The 17,066-nt window shown below is 47.0% G+C and overlaps 1 protein-coding gene across 3 annotated transcripts in view; it reads right to left on the bottom strand.

The window, feature by feature from the left end:
* The window catches only part of LOC121877395 (receptor-type tyrosine-protein phosphatase N2-like), a 38,425-nt gene extending 26,744 nt beyond the window's left edge, over positions 1-11,681 (bottom strand). For 2 of the 3 annotated variants that reach the window (XM_042383145.1, XM_042383151.1), the window contains exon 1: positions 11,450-11,681. In XM_042383145.1, the coding sequence (XP_042239079.1) occupies positions 11,450-11,566 (117 nt within the window). In that variant the 5' untranslated portion in view covers positions 11,567-11,681. Of the gene's footprint in view, positions 1-11,369; positions 11,385-11,449 lie in introns of those variants that run through there. The other variant, XM_042383158.1, reaches the window with a different exon arrangement.
* Between the last annotated feature and the right edge of the window lie 5,385 nt (positions 11,682-17,066).

Genomic DNA, 17,066 nt, shown 5'->3' with positions numbered 1-17,066 from the left:
TACAACCTGTTGACCTGACCACACAACTGAACCATATACTGTGTGAGACTTACGTACAAGAGACGTAGTGGCGAGTGACAAACACCATCATTATAACATCCAGTGAGAACTGAAAATTCAAATTTTATGTTTTTCATACATGACTCACCTTTGGCTGACCTCTTCCATAAGACTAATCATCCAAAATATAGTTTCATCATCGGAAAACTTGTAAAAATTAGCAAAAACTTGAAAGCTTTAAATTCTGTCAATTATGTTTACATATATGATTTAATTCTTAAACTATTTCCTCATTCTCTAAGTAACTTTTATAGTAACATGCGGCCTTTGCCATTTGTTACAAGAGTCTTAATTGCAGACAAATTTAAAATTTATTAAATGTAAAAGTTTTGCCAATTTGCGCAGTGATTAACTTTTCATGTTTTGGACCCTTTTTACTCTCAAATAAATTTTGCCATTTTTTTCAGATTTTTCCAAAATCTCTCCCCAAAAAAATATGTGGAGTCGAGGAAACACTTACAGGTCAAGGTCTATCAGTGTGCACGTTTTGAACCAGTCGATGACAAGATATTTTCTATTTATTTTCATGAATGGGAATTATTTAGGGTTCTCGGATAAAATAAATAAAAAATCAACCGTATTACCATCGTTGTAAATCCTGTAAATAACTATTGTAGATTGTTGACAGTGCAGTATGTACTGTAACAGCTTTACACTGTGTGGAATAAACTACGTTGTTGAATTACCGTGTATAATAAATACTCCTGAAATATCCTATACAGTGGACGATTCATAAACAAGTGAAGATCTATCAGCGTAAAGAATTTCAGTTTAACTGGACACACACACACACACACACACACACACACACACACACGTTTTCTTATTTTGTTTATTATTTATTTGTATTTGCTTCTTCAATATAAGCTGAAATAGTTCCTACCTCGTCTCCACCTCGGCGAACTCCATTATCACTGATTTAGAGATGAATTATTCAGTACCTAAACCCAAGCCAGGTGAACCAAGTGTGTGTGTGTGTGTGTTGGACCTCAGACTAATGACTTCAGGGAAAATTATTACGTAGAAGAGATGAAAAAATAGAGGATAAAACGGATGACTGTGGGTTGGGGGGGGTTAGGTGATGAAGGGAGTGTAGGTTAGTGTGATGAGAGGGGCAGGTGAGTGTGGTGAGAGGGGTGGGTGAGGTGATGAGTCCACCCCCTCCCCCCTCCCCGACAGACTGACCCCGTGTCATCCTAGCCGACTCCTGAGGATTTTACGCCCTTTCCCGTAAACACATTTAATTCACACAGGGAAATTTAACACCATGCTTACAGTAGTCGAGTTACCTGCTCTCTATGTCTGCTGCCTGGGTGTATGTATGTATGTATGTATGTATGTATGTATGTATGTATGTATGTATATATGTATGTAAGTATGTATGTATGTATGTATGTATGTATGTATGTATGTATGTATGTATGTATGTAAGTATGTATGTATGTATGTATGTGCTGATAACCACAAGGAAAAAGAAAACACGAAGTTCCCAAGCGCTTTCGTGTAATTCACATCTTCAGGAGTGAGTCTGTACTCACCCCTGAAGATGTGAATTAATGAATTTCCTTGTGGTTATCAGCATATACCTGGATCACGCGCACCTACAGTGATTTACTTGCATGTATGTATGTGTGAAGGATGAGGTGATTACAGTTGTACAGACACGAATATGAACATAGATGGAAGAAATTATAATATAATGGTGACTCATCCGTAATAAGTAACTATCTCACACACACACACACACACACACACACACACACACACACACACACCTTGATGATATGTAAGTTTCAACGTTAAATATGGAACAGCTTTATTATTATTATTTTTTACGGGACGAAAATACAGCAGGTGTTAGCAGTGGCACCATCTGAGGCACTGGTGTGCAGGGGATGATAGAAGGTGTTAGACGGGTAGAAAAGTATCTTTTAATGAGGAGTGTGATGGTGAGGATGGTGCAGAGTGTATCAATGAGTGATGGTGAAGGTATTAGTGTGATGGGGAGTGTATTAGTGAGTGATGGTAATGGTGAGGGTGATGGTGAGGGTGATGGTGAGGGTGATGGTGAGGGTGATGGTGAGGGTGTTAGATCATGGAAGTAACATAATATGTCTAAGGGGAGACAGTTCTATACTCGGACTACAATATAATAATATGTAGCGGGTGTGTCAGAGAGCCTCCCGGGGCCGCATCAAGTGGTGGGTGATCAAAGCTGACCACAGTAGTGAAGTTAACCGAAAATTAAAAGAATGTCAGAAATCCAGCGATGAATCAAAGCACAAATGTTTCATGAGTGTACTTGTGGAAGTCCACGGCCTTTACCCCTCACATAGTTAGGGAATTAAACACTCGACAAGTGTTTCTCATATGGCAGATGTGATAAAAATATAAATAAAAAATTAGACTTAACACATGTGAAAACTTTTTAATAGAAATAAAATCATGAATCCATTTAGGTGAATATATCAGTGACTATTATGGCTCTTCTAAAGTTGACCCCAAAATGAGGATTTCGTCCTAAAACCACGTTTCATAACAGACAGAATCGAACAATTCTGTATAGCCAGCAAGTCTAGGGGAAAGTCGAATGATCTCGAAGTTGAGACTATCCTCCACCTTTATACAGGATCCCCCTCTCGAGAAAAGAACAATAAAATCAAAGAAACAAACAAACACCAGTCACGGATGTACCGGAACAGCGAGAAGGCTGAGAGTTCCTACTGCCGACCATTACCAGTCCTAACTCACCCTTGTTTTACGTTGGTTACAATATGACGCCACAAGGATCATATCATCATATCACTCTCCCTTCCGACCCACAGAGGGAGGGAAGGAAGGGGAGAGGGATACCGAGTTGCTTGACCCCGAACTTTCTTATAAATTGGGATTTCAGGATCAAACTCCATTAATAACTTAAGTCGGGCCTGAACAACTCCGTATACTAAACCAAGGTAGACAAGAGAGGCAGGAAGTACCACTATAGTCTCCAAATGCTCCAGCTCATGGGAAATGCATCCTCACCCCAGAGTCCTCCTGTAGCAGAGGCGACATGAAGACTCGGGAGACGGTGATCATGTAGCAACGTAAACACCAACACCAGCGGACATATTCCCTGAGAGAGATATCGAAAAGAGGAGACTGAACCGAACCTCAACTCAGAAGACATTATGGTATTCCTAGACCAGGTAGCCAAGACAGTATGCATAACACTACCGTACAGAGCTTCTACGCTGAAATAATTAAGTACTGTACTGTTAGATTTACATCAATCTCTGTGATGTTGCATGAAAATGGAGGCAGGAGTGGGATACGGACACGAGCAGGCACAAGCACACACGCACACGCGCGCACACACACACACACACACACACACACACACACACACACACACACACACACACACACACACACACACTCTTTGTCATCAAAGCGTGGGCTGTAATGGTGATGGTAAGAGAACTAAACCATTACTGCAACTTTTGCTTCATTACTTCTGTTATCGCCACGCACAAATTGTGCGTGCCGGCCACATGTTAAGTGAAGAAACTGATTACAACTCAGAATAGCTTAATAAGCGAGATGGAGCTGGTAGCAGCTGTGTGACTGCCTGAGGGACAGTCTATCGCCGTCTACTGTAAAGGCAACATCTGGATTCTCGCCCACAACAGTTTCCCGCAGGACATTATATTTGTTCTCGTTGGTCTAACCCTTGACCCGAAAACGTGAGTGTGATTGTGAACTGTTGAATCCTCTGAGAACTCTAGATAACTTTAATAAGTGTAATTATGTACTGTATATTGATCGTATTGTTCAAACTGTGTCCTGATGTACCAGCAGTTGTTATATGTGAATTGCATTCAACAGGTTTTGACCGAATTATACTCATCGCGTCAACGACAAGGGTCTTATTGTCCTCCACAAACCAAACTCGCTCCTATGAGCGATTACAACTACATTAATAACTATTATAGTGGGCAGTATTCAGTGGATACAGTACATGTACTGATATTATATTACGAGTATACCGTGTGTGTTGTAGTACAGTAGGTGGTAGTACAGGAGATGATAGTACAGTAGGTGGTAGTACAGGAGATGATAGTACAGGAGATGGTAGTACAGTAGGTGGTAGTACAGGAGATGGTAGTACAGGAGATGGTAGTACAGTAGGTGGTAGTACAGGAGATGGTAGTACAGGAGATGATAGTACAGTAGGTGGTAGTACAGGAGATGGTAGTACAGGAGATGGTAGTACAGGAGATGATAGTACACAGGTGGTGGTACAGTGGATGGCAGTACAGTGGGGTGGTGGTACGGAGATGGTGGTGCAGTGGGTGGTGGAGTACAGTGGATGGTGGTACAGGTGGTGGTACAGTGGGTGGTGAGTGGACAGGAGGATGGTGGTGCAGGAGATGGTGGTGCAGTACAGTGTGGTGGTAGTACAGTGTGGTATGGGTAAGATGAGTGGGTGGTGGTACAGGAGATGGTGGTACAGGATGGTGGTGCAGGGGATGGTGGTACAGGGATGTGGCAGTACAGTGGGTGGTACAGGAGATGGTGAGTACAGGGGACAGGATGGTGGTACAGTGGATTGGTGCAGGTGAGTACAGGAGTGGTACAGTAGATGGTGGTGGTGCAGTGGGTGTTGGGTGGTGCAGTGCAGGGGAGATGGTGGTACAGGGATGGTGGTACAGTTGATGGTGCAGGATGGTGAGTGCAGTGCTGGAGATGGTGGGTGGTGGGGATGGTGGTACAGGAGATGGTGGTACAGGAGATGGTACAGAGATGGTGGTGCAGGGGTGATGGTGCAGTGGGTGTGGTGGTAGTGCAGGTGGTGTACAGGAGTGGTAGTACAGTGGTGGTGGTGGGGATGTGCAGTACAGGATGGTGGTGGTGGTACAGTCGATGGTGGTACAGTGGGTGGTGGTACAGGGATGATGACAGTGATGCAGATGGTGGTACAGGAGGGTAGTACAGGAGATGGGTATTGAGTACAGGAGATCAAAGATCCCAGTAGGTGGTACCCCCCAGTAGATGAGTGCAGTTGGTCCCCATCCCCCAGGCGTGCTCCTTTCTCCCCTCCATATTGTAAGTCCCCTCCCTCTTACCTCCATCCCTCCCTCCGCTCTTACCTCCATCCCTACCTCCTCCGCTCTTACCTCCATCTCTCCCTCCCTTCCCCCTACCTCCTCTCTCTCTCTTCTTGATCTCACCAACTACTACTCACTATTGTGCCTTTTAGCTCCCACACCCCTGGTCTCCCACACCCCCTGGTCTCCCACCTCCTGGTCTCCCACACCCCTGGTCTCCCACACTGGGTCTCCCACCCCTGGTCTCCCACACCCCTGGTCTCCCACACCCCTGGTCTCCCACCCCCCATGGTCTCCCACACACCCCCTGGTCTCCCACACACTCCCTGGTCTCACACACACTTCCCTACAAACTCCATATCTCTTGTCTTTCCTCCCTATCGTCTCCTTATTTCTTCATCCTCTCTCTCGTCCCCAACTTCCACACCCTTCCCTCTTTACCGCCCCCCTCTCTTTCTCCTAATTCCATCCCCTTATATCCCTCTCCTCCAGCCTTACTACTTACTTACTCATCCCTCTCCAGCCCTCCACGTCCCTCTCTCCTACATCCACATCATTCTTTCTCACCCCACCTTTCCTCCCTCACACCTCCTCTTTTCTCTCCCCTTCCCTCCCGACAGTGTAAAAGTGGCAGTGTCGTGATTAAACTGGGCAGAAGGATCTTTACGACGGTAAATGAAACCCGGGTCCGATTCCTTTGACAAATGACTTGCGCTGTCGTAATGAATTTCGGGGCCGTCGCTTCCCGGGTATCGATAAGCATCAAGACCGACCTCGAGTAAAAAATTTTCCAAATGCCTTGAGCCTTCTTTTCGCCGGGTTCTTTCTCCGCGTTTTCTCCCTTCTCCAGCGGCACTGGAGACGACTCGTGTTTCCCGGGAAGAGACGGAGCAAATTGTTCCACATTTTTGTCATCAACAGAAGTTCGTTTTACGTTGAATTTTGCTCCTTCTTCGAGAGCGGCTGAGTCCGTATTATTGTTTTCATGTCGTGAGGTGGGGTGGATGGGTGTGGGGGGGTGTGGGTAGGTCTGTAGTTGGTGGGAGTGTGAGGGTGAGGGTGGGGAGAGTCGCGACGACCTCCCATCTGTTAAAAACAGGGAAGTGTGGGGAGATGTGTTGGTGGATTCATGTGCTCTGGGAAGGACTTGGTATAACAGACTGAAAGAAGCATCCTGGTGAAGAGAACCCATCGTGAAAGAAACCCACGGTGAAAAGAACCCATCGTGAAAGAAACCCACAGTGAAGAAAAGAAGTTAATATGCGGGTGAGGAAGCCCTTGGCGAAATATACTGATATTGAAACAGTTTATTTAGCCATAAGAACACTGATACAGAGTCGATAAAAATCATAATATTAACATGGCTGAGCCAGTTGAGAGCCTGAGCTCTCTTGTAGGCACCTGATATATACTGTGCATTTATCTCAAGTAAGCATTATGTAACATTTAGTATCATCTGGAATAGTACACATAGCATGGTGGTAATAAGAACATATCAGAATGTTACCACGGTTATCACTCCCTCATGAAGGAAGCCCCTGGTGAAGGAAGCCCCTGGTGAAGGAAGAACCCTAGTGAAGGAAGCCCCTGGTGAAGGAAGAACCCTAGTGAAGGAAGCCCCTGGTGAAGGAAGAACCCTAGTGAAGGAAGCCCCTGGTGAAGGAAGAACCCTAGTGAAGGAAACATCTTGAATGAAGCCACCCGGTAAAGGAAGCCTCTGCTACACATAGTCACCACCATAGCACCAAGTAGAGAAAACGCAATGGAGGAAAAGGTGAAGTGCCGAGGGAATAGCAAAGCAGACTTAAGAGAGAAGAAAGAAGGGAATAAAATAGTGACAAGGAAAAAGAGAGGGCGGGTGTGAGGGCAGGGGAGAGTGAGAGACAGTGGGTCATAACAACACATTAACACCTTGATGTTTTCTTTCTTTTCTCTTAAATGTAAGTTACCTGTTGTATAAACTGGGACCAAGTGAACCATGTGTGATGATCCTGTGAACTGAAGCACTGAAGACAGTGTGTTGGTGAGGTCACAACCAGGGAGGGGTGTTGTTGGCGAGGTCACAACCAGGGAGTGGTGTTGTTGGCGAGGTCACAACCAGGGAGTGGTGTTGTTGGCGAGGTCACAGCCAGGGAGTGGTGTTGTTGGCGAGGTCACAGCCAGGGAGAAGTGTTGTTGGCCAGCCAGGAGGTGTTGTTGGCGAGGTCACAGCCAGGGAGGGTGTTGTTGGCGAGGTCACAGCCAGGGAGTGGTGTTGTTGGCGAGGTCACAGCCAGGGAGGGGTGTTGTTGGCGAGGTCACAGCCAGGGAGGGGTGTTGTTGGCGAGGTCACAGCCAGGGAGGGGTGTTGTTGGCGAGGTCACAACCAGGGAGTGGTGTTGTTGGCGAGGTCACAGCCAGGAGGTGTTGTTGGCGAGGTCACAGCCAGGGAGGTGTTGTTAGGGGGAAGGTGTTGTTGGGGTCACAGCCAGGGAGGGTGTTGTTGGCGAGGTCACAGCCAGGGAAGGGGTGTTGTTGGCGAGGTCACAGCCAGGGAGGGTGTTGGCGAGTCTAGAGGTTGTTGGCGAGGTCACAGCCCAGGGAGGGTGTTGTTGGCGAGGTCACAGCCAGGGAGGGTGTTGTTGGCGAGGTCACAGCCAGAGGAGGGGTGTTGTTGGCGAGTGAGGTTGTTGAAGAGGTGAGCAATGAGCAAAAAAAATCATAATGTTTATCTTGTTGCTTTACAGAGAAGAGACCTGGAGACCGACAACTGAACACGGGTTTGTGAAGGAGAAGAGGAAGGAGAAGAGGAGGAGGAAGAAGAAAAAGAAGAAGAAGTTGTTGACAAAGCGAAAAGAAAATAACTGGAACTGAAGTGGGTGGAGAAGGAAAATGACAAAAGGGAAGACGAGACGGAAAGGACAAAAAAGATAAGGAAGACAATGAGAATGAAGAAAAAAAAGAGGAGAGAAAAGGGGAGGAACATTGATAAAAGACAAAGCAAACATCAGCTGGGAAACAAGAGAAGATGGATGGATAGATGGAAAAAGAGAGAGAGGAAGGGAGGGGGCACTAGAAAATAGGGTTAAGTTGATTAGAAAAAATTGAGGGTATTTAAAAATTGGAGGGTAAGGAGGGAGAGAAGGAAGGTGGGAGGGAGAGAAGGAAGGTGGGAGGGAGCGAGTGACGAGATTCAGAGTTGTTTGTTGATAGTCTGGTGAACACAGCTTACAGACGCAGCCACTGTTTACATACTGCACACAGACACAGTCATCATTTACACAAAGCAGACAAACGCAGCCTTATCTACACGCAGCAGACACACACACAGTCACCGCCGATACACGGCAGACAGACGCAAAACAGTAAATAAAGGCAAGAAAATATATATTAATGCAATACAAATTTGAAAAGGCAGGCAATAAAGATGTTACAGAGAGAGAGAGAGAGAGAGAGAGAGAGAGAGAGAGAGAGTGTCAGGGCGGAGTGAAGTGAAGCTGAGACAAGACAGACAGACAGGGAGCACCAAGGTAAAACCAGAAGAGGTAACGGCGCGGGGGGAGGGGAGGGGAGGCTCGTGGGCCACAGGTGTCACGCAGCAGATCACAGGTTAATCAATGACCCCCCCCCTTGCACACCCACCCAACACTACGATAAAGCCTAATTAATCCACCACCTGCATTACTTACCTGGAAATCTGATTTACATCCACTTCTCTTAATTATAATTAGGGCTCTTGTGCCGAGAGGGTAAAACAGGGCAAAGGTTCCCAGCGAGCTTTTTTTTTAGCTACCTGTTGATTGGTGGCACAAGTGTGAGGCGGGATGGTTTTATATATATATATATATATATATATATATATATATATATATATATATATATATATATATATATATATATATATATATATATATATATATATATATATATATATATATATATATATATATATATATATATATATTATATATATTATATTATATTATATTATATTATATTATATTATATTATATTATATTATACTGTATAAATCACTGAGGTCCGCCGCCCGCCCCAGGTGAGCAGCGTTCGGCGAGATCACGGGCGGATTGGAAATGGTCAGAGAAAGGATGTGACCATAATTATAGTGTGCGTATTCCGGAGATGATGATGATGGTGATGATGATGATGGTGATGATCTGGACAACGCGGGTCTGTATGTTTGTCTATTGGGGTTCACCAGATATTTTTACCCCTCACCTGGGTGACGACAGAACATATCTCATTATTACCTAGAGTCTCAGAGCACTTCTGACGCCATTAGCCCCACCATTGTGGCCTGAACTCTCTCACTGGGATAATAATTCACCATCCAAGTTTCACCAATGTCGGTTCTTTAGCGCCGTGTCTGTGACTTTTGTTTGTAAAAAAATAAAAAATAAATAAAATAGATCATATTAATTATAGCTATAACTGATAACAATTGAAATCATAATAACTTTAATGATAACAGTAACTTAACTGTATAATTATGATAACAACAATAATAATAATGATGATAATTATAACAACAACAGCAGCAACAACAACAACAAAAATAATAATAATCGTAATACCGAGGATAATAAAAAAAAAATAAATACTAACAAAAAAAAAATATATATAAATAAAATGAAAATACAATTAGACAAATTATTAGCGTCGCGGTTACCTATATATATCGTACTGAACTTCACATGGAGACAACGTACCTATGGGTTTGACTGAGACATAATAAAGTTATATTTACTTGTCTGCTAGTATATGTACCAGCGTAACGCGATGAATATACAGTATATACCTGGACGAGCCTTAGTACTGTATGTGTGTGTATGTTTCAGTGTTTGTATGTGTTGTATGGCGGTCAGTCCAACGTATGTTTATGCATGTTTCAGTGATGTATCTGTGTATGTATATGCATGTATGTACGTATGTATGTATGTATGTATGCGTCGACCAGGAGTGATAATTGGTCGGGTGTGGGATTGACGAGCGCCTGTCTTGCCTTTGGCTTATCGAATAATTGGCGGGGATACATGGCTCACTCTGTCATCAAAGCAAGCAATGCTGGCGGCCCCTGTGTGCTTGGTCTCTGCTTCCCGGCGCCTCTCTGTCTCTCTCTCAGTACCTCCATCACTTCCATAGCCACTTCCACTACCCCCAACACCACTACTACCACCTCCACAAACACCACCACCCCCTACAACTACCACAACCACCACCATCACCACTACCCACCATCAGCCTACGGACCTGCGCCACAAACTAGGAGACCAATCACGCCGCCCGTCTTCCGAGTTCTCAAACTATTATCATACAATTAGGCTGTTGTCCAAAGACGAAATTGGATTCTTGGTAATTAATGTGTGGCTACTGACTGATTCATCTCTCCCTCCCTCACACGTAATGATGGCTTGGCTGTTAATTACTCGTAAGAATAATGATGTGATAAAGTCTCGGAAGTCTGGATTTATCATCGGCGACTTAGAGTGTTGGTCAGACTCAGTGTACGTAAAGTGATAATAAATACGTCTTAGTGGTGTGTGTGTGTGTGTGTGTGTGTGTGTGTGTGTGTGTTAAACATGACTTAAAAATACACAGTTATTATGGAGCAGTGTTTTGTTTTTTTGTACTGATAATGATGTTATTGATACTAACTGGAGTTTGCATCTTAATTATCTTCCCGTATTTTATTCACTATACAGATGTAATAAAAGTCTCTCTCTCTCTCTCTCTCTCTCTCTCTCTCTCTCTCTCTCTCTCTCTCTCTCTCTCTCTCCCTACTGTGAGCTAGTAAACAAAAAAAATCCCAATATCGTACGAATAATGGTAGAGAGTGGGGGTATGTAATTGATCAAATGAGTCAAAATCCTATAGTCTTAATCTCAAGAGCCCAAGTCGTAAGGGTCTTAATCCTAATGGTTGGGTTAAGTAAATCTGGCGCCTATTATGATCAGAGCCCATTTTCCTTGTCACTGTGGAGGTACACTACATCTGTAACGCTCAGGCCAGGAAAGTTTCTACTCTTAAGACGTACTGTACCTAAGGTCTAACACGCCACTCAACCATTAGCCAGGCTTACCTGTGTTTACTGAGCTGGCGGTTCGCGCGGAAGCCTCGTAAGGTGAGAACCATACCTATTAAGTTATGGAGGCTTCCTTTAAGGCGAGGGCCTTCCTTACCTTGTAATCTTTGGAGGCCTCTTCAAGGTGAGGGGGTTCCCTGGTAATCCTTGGAGGCTTCTTTAAGGTGAAGGTCTTACCTGGTAATCCTTGGAGGTTTCTTTAAGGTAAGGGTCTTACCTGGTAATCCTTGGAGGCTTCGGTGTCGTGAGTGCTGAGTCCCAGGAGCTTGGCTTTGGCCTTGGCGTGGCGGCGGAGGAAGAAGAGGACGGTGGCGGCTACGAGGAGAGCTGCCATCACCCCGCACACGATGGCCGCCGCCGCCAGGATGTGTTTCTCGCTGGAGGTGAAGACCACCGCTGACGTGGTTGTCTGTCGGGGAGACCAAGAGTGAGCGGTGAGTGCGTGTGTGTTTGTGTGTGTGAGAGAGAGAGAAATGCAAAAAGAAAGAGATACCGAGAGAAAGATACAGAAAGAGAGAGAAGACATACAGAGAGACTATATACAGTAAGAGAAAGAGAAGAGATACAGAAAGAGAGAGAGAAGAGATACAGAAAGAGAGAGAGAGAGAGAGAGAGAGAGAGAGAGAGAGAGAGAGAGAGAGAGAGAGAAGAACAGAAAGAGAAAGAGAGAGAGAGAGCAGAGATATAGAGATAAACTGAAATAGAGAGAGACATATATAAGTAATAAGCCCCAATCCTCTTCAGAGTGAAACGAGCGACCCAAAACCTAGGAAGAAGGAACAAGTTGCTCCTTCATATAACATTTACCCGGAGAGGTCACGTAAGTCAGATGTGAAAGATGATGCGAGGCAAACTTTGAGCATTACTTCTCCGGTTCTGATCGAAAGTGGGGTGATCTTGGGAATGAGACTTTGGGTTTATGAAGCATCGTCTGGCACGGAGCTTCACTGAGACTCATACTGATACTCTTATTCTTGCCACAGTTTTATGACATACTCGTGTTAGGCAGCAAAAAAGTTTATGTGTATGATCTCAAATTTTATTCAACGTATTCTTAAGCAATATCTAGTATCCAGAGGAATATTACACAGGTTGATGTCTATAATCCAGTAAAAAAAAGTTCACTTGTATATACATTTAAACCAGAGAAATATTATAAAGTTGTTCATTACTCAGTAGATATTAGAGTAAAGATAAATGTCTACAATTCATCTTGACTGATTCTCTATGATTAAAGATGGGAAGTTCAGGGGAGGACAGAGACGGGTGGATGAATGAGATGTAAAACCTGAGAGGATTTGTGAAGAAAAGCCCCCCCAAAAAGACGTTTGTGGTGGGTCATGGTTGCCAACCCTCAGACATGATTGGTTGGGGATGTTACGATCACATGTCCCACATCCCTCATGGTGGACGGTGATGTGTCAGACAGGTGGTGCCACACATCCTTCACGGTGGACGGTGGTGTGTCAGACAGGTGGTGCCACACATCCTTCAAGGTGGACGGTGGTGTGTCAGACAGGTGGTGCCACACACGCTGGACACACACACATACGGATCACCAGTACAGTAAATAGGTACACATAATCTCTTCTCCAGATGATCACCGAAGACACCATGTTTCCCCTCCACGCTCCGAAATTAATTATCTCCTCGGATTTTGTCGCTAAATCACGATTGATTGCACCAATCTCTGGGAGAGGAGAGAATCCGCTGGCTTATATTTTTCTTTGGGGGTGAAAATTCTCTAAGCTATTAGTGAGATTACTCAGGATAGAGAGTCTAACATTTCTTTGGAGTATCAGTCGAAGAAAGATAATTCTCAGCCAACAACGAAAACAACCATATATTCAAGTTGGGTAAATTTGCATTGAAAATAGTATGTTAGTTAATTGCAGTGACGGCGCTGAAGAGTACTGTGATATATTCCCCCACTGGCCACTACCTAACTACCTTCCCCGTTAAAATCAGTGACGTAATGTAGCGGACCCAACCATTTTACGACCATACCAACACTGCAGTGGGGTGTTTTATGGTTAGTGCCTCCGTCATCTGTATTCTACCACCCCCACCCTGCCCTACCACCACCACCTGCCCCTACCACCATCACCCAGGCCCCACCACCATCACCCCTGCCCTATCACCATCACCCCTGTCCCACCACAATCACCCCTGCCGTACCACTATCACCCCGGCCCTACCACCATCACCCCTGCCCCACCACCATCACCCCTGCCTTACCACCATCACCCCTGCCCTCACCCCTGCCTTACCACCATCACCCACCACCATCACCCCGGCCCTACCACACCCCTGCCCCACCACCATCACCCCTGCCCCACCATCACCCCTGCCCACCACCATCACATCACCGCCTACCACCATCACCCCTGCCTTACCACCATCACCCGGCCCTACCACCATCACCCCTGCCCCACCACCACCCCTGCCCTACCACCACACCCCATCACCACCACCATCACCCCACCACCATCACCACCATCATCCCGGCACCATACCACCACACCTTACCCATCACCCCCACCTACCACCATCACCCATGCCCACCACCACCACCATCACCCCTGCCCCTGCCCCACCACCATCCCCCTGCCCCCACCATCACCTGCCCACCACCATCCACTACCCACCACCACCATCACCCCTGCCCCACCACCATCACCCACCACCATCATAACCACCATCACCCCTGCCCCACCACCATCACTGCCCCAGCCCACCTACCCCAGCCACCATCACCCCGGCCACCATCATGCCACCATCACCCCAGCCCCACCACCATCACCCCTGCCCCCATCCCACCATCACCCCGCCCTTCCACCCCCCTGCCCCACCACCATCACCCTACCATCACCCCGACCACCATCACCCCGGCACTACCCCCAACACCCCTGCCCTTCCCCCTAGGCCTACACCATCACCATCACCCCCCACACACCATCACCCCGCCCTACCATCACCCGCCCTTCACCATCACCCCTGCCCTACCACTTCGTCCCTACCATCACCACCCCCACCATCACCCCAGCCCCCACCACCATCACCCAGCCCCACCACCATACCACCATCCTCTGCCTTACCACCATCACCCCCTACCCCTACCACCATCACCCCTGCCCCACCACCATCACCCTGCCCCCCCACCATCACCCCGGCCCACCACCATCACCCCGCCCCACCAGCCACCACCATCACCCCCCACCATCACACCATCACCCCTGCCCCACCCTGCCCCACCATCACCCCTGCTCCACTACCATCATCCCACCACCTGCACCACCATCCCCCTGCCCTTCCACCATCACCCCGGTCCTACCACCATCACCCGGCACTACCCTCAACACCCTGTCCTCCACCATCCACTACCCATCCACCATTACTCCTACCCTTCCACCATCACCCAGGCCCCACCATCACCCTGCCCATCCACCATTCACCCCCTACCATCATCCCGGTCCTACCACCATCACCCCTGCCCCACCACCATCACACCTGCCCCACCACCATCCCCCCTGCCCTTCCACCATCACCCCGGTCCTACCACCATCACCCCGGCACTACCCTCAACACCCCTGTCCTTCCACCATCACCACTACCCATCCACCATTACTCCTACCCTTCCACCATCACCCAGGCCCCACCACCATCACCCCTGCCCTACCACTATCATCCCTGTCCCACTACCATCACCCCTGCCCTACCACTATCATCCCTGTCCCACTACCATCACCCCTGCCCTACCACTATCATCCCTGTCCCACTACCATCACCCCTGCCCTACCACTATCATCCCTGTCCCACTACCATCACCCCTGCCCTTTTTCCCTCACATCTGCCCTTCTACCATCGCCCCTGCAGTATGCCCACGGTGTCTGGCAGTGACAAGTCTCTACCAAAATACATAATCCCGTGGCCATTTTTGTGTGTGGCGGTAATCACAGTAATGGCGACGATGAAGCCTCGTCCTCGTCAGCATCAACATGATTGTCACCTTCCTGCATTCTGTTCTTCCCCCCGGCGCCAGGACTTCCGAGCCTCACTCCCTGCGTCTCAAATCCCCAGCAGCAGGAAGTGGGATTCCCGACCTTGCGTTCCCTCAGTGGCTTAGCCAGGTGCTGTTGAGGAAGACGTCCATTATTCGTAAGCAATGATTATTTGCGCCCATTTAGGATTTGCTCAGTGGTGCTCCTTATTCCTGGACCTGCTTCTGCCTTCACCTCCCTTCTTCAGGTATGTTAGTGGAAAAACCTTTTGTTGTCATCTTTTTTCCTCTCTTTCTCGCCATTATTATTTATGGTGGACAAGTCATGGCATTAATCAACACATTCGGGGGGAAAACTGTTTATCTCTCGGGACAACTTTTGGGGTTCTTAGCCACGACTACGTAAAGGCTGTAGTGTACACCCAGACTACAAAATGTACAACGCTAACAAGTACTTTAGTCCAGATATTGAGTATGGTCTATGGACAAACACTAACTACCAATCCACACCTGTTAACTGTTGCCTAAAGACAACCGTTGATAATCAAACCTTCCGAAAACCAACAGTACCCGACCATCTCAACCCCTCCAGGTAATATCAATCATGTTATTTTTCAAGAGAGACAACAAGATGTATTCACTACGGTGGAGGAGCTCAAGGGACCAGCATCACAGCAATTATATTGCTCTGTTTGTCAACTTTGTATTATATTGCTATTGGAAGACATTCCCTCACGTACCTCCATTTAGGTAATGACTCATCACCTAAATGGAGGTACGTGAGGGATTGACTCATCACTGATGAGTTAGATGCCTGTGTCATTGTGGACACCTCCGGGCAAGGTCCGAAATATTGTTAATAGGAATCATTAATTTTTCTCTTGCTTTCTTTTTCTCATTCCCAATCAGTTAATCACACACACACACACACACACACACACACACACACACACACACACACACACACACACACACACACAAAGGCTCGGGCCATCTTAAACAAAACCCCAGATATGTTAACACACACAGGAAGAGGGTTAGGCGGCTTCCTGTTCCATTCAAGAATAATAGCAATCAATTGCTTCCTTATTTCTCAAATCCGGGGACCGCTCAAAGGGACTACGTCATTATTTTTAATGATGCTACTGAAGGAGGTGATTATTCCTTAATGATGCCACAGGGAGCTGGGTGAGGGCCATCCTGGAACGCGGCTGGACGGCACTAACAACTGACACACCGTGATTAGCTGTTCATACATCTCATCCGTGGTCACCCGAGACCGGAACCTCACCTGCTTTACCCTCGCCTTCCTCGCCTCACCCACTGTTTGTGTCGGTAACTTAGTTTTTACCCCCCTCCCACTTTTTTTTTTTACGACAGCTCGGCCTTCTATAGTATACGTCTTGCCCCCGTTACTTCTACTGTACATGTTACTCCGTTACCTCTACATGTTATCCAGTTACCTCTACTACATTTAGATATTGCCCCGCTCCACCACACACTGCCCGACCTCCACTACACACACTGCCCCATCTCCACCACACTACCCCGACACACGTGCCAAGGCTTCCCAGGTAAGCTGCTTACAAACAGCTTCGTTGTTTCCACGCTAACAGCACTCCATTCACCCCGACAGCCTAACACCTCCACCACCACCCCCAAACACGACCATTCCCCAGCCATACCCCAACTTATGTACTGACCACGCCCCTACCAACAGAGTGCTGACCACGACCCCATCACCAGAGTACTGACCACGCTACCATCACCAGAGTACTGACCACGCCACCACCAGTGCTGACCACGCCCCCACCACCAGTATACCGACCACGCC

This window comes from Homarus americanus, unplaced genomic scaffold, assembly GCF_018991925.1.
Source record: "Homarus americanus isolate GMGI-L3 unplaced genomic scaffold, GMGI_Hamer_2.0 scaffold33468, whole genome shotgun sequence".
NCBI lineage: Eukaryota > Metazoa > Arthropoda > Malacostraca > Decapoda > Nephropidae > Homarus > Homarus americanus.
The sequence above is the reverse complement of the archived record's forward strand: the minus strand, read 5'-3'. Positions and strand labels throughout refer to the sequence as shown.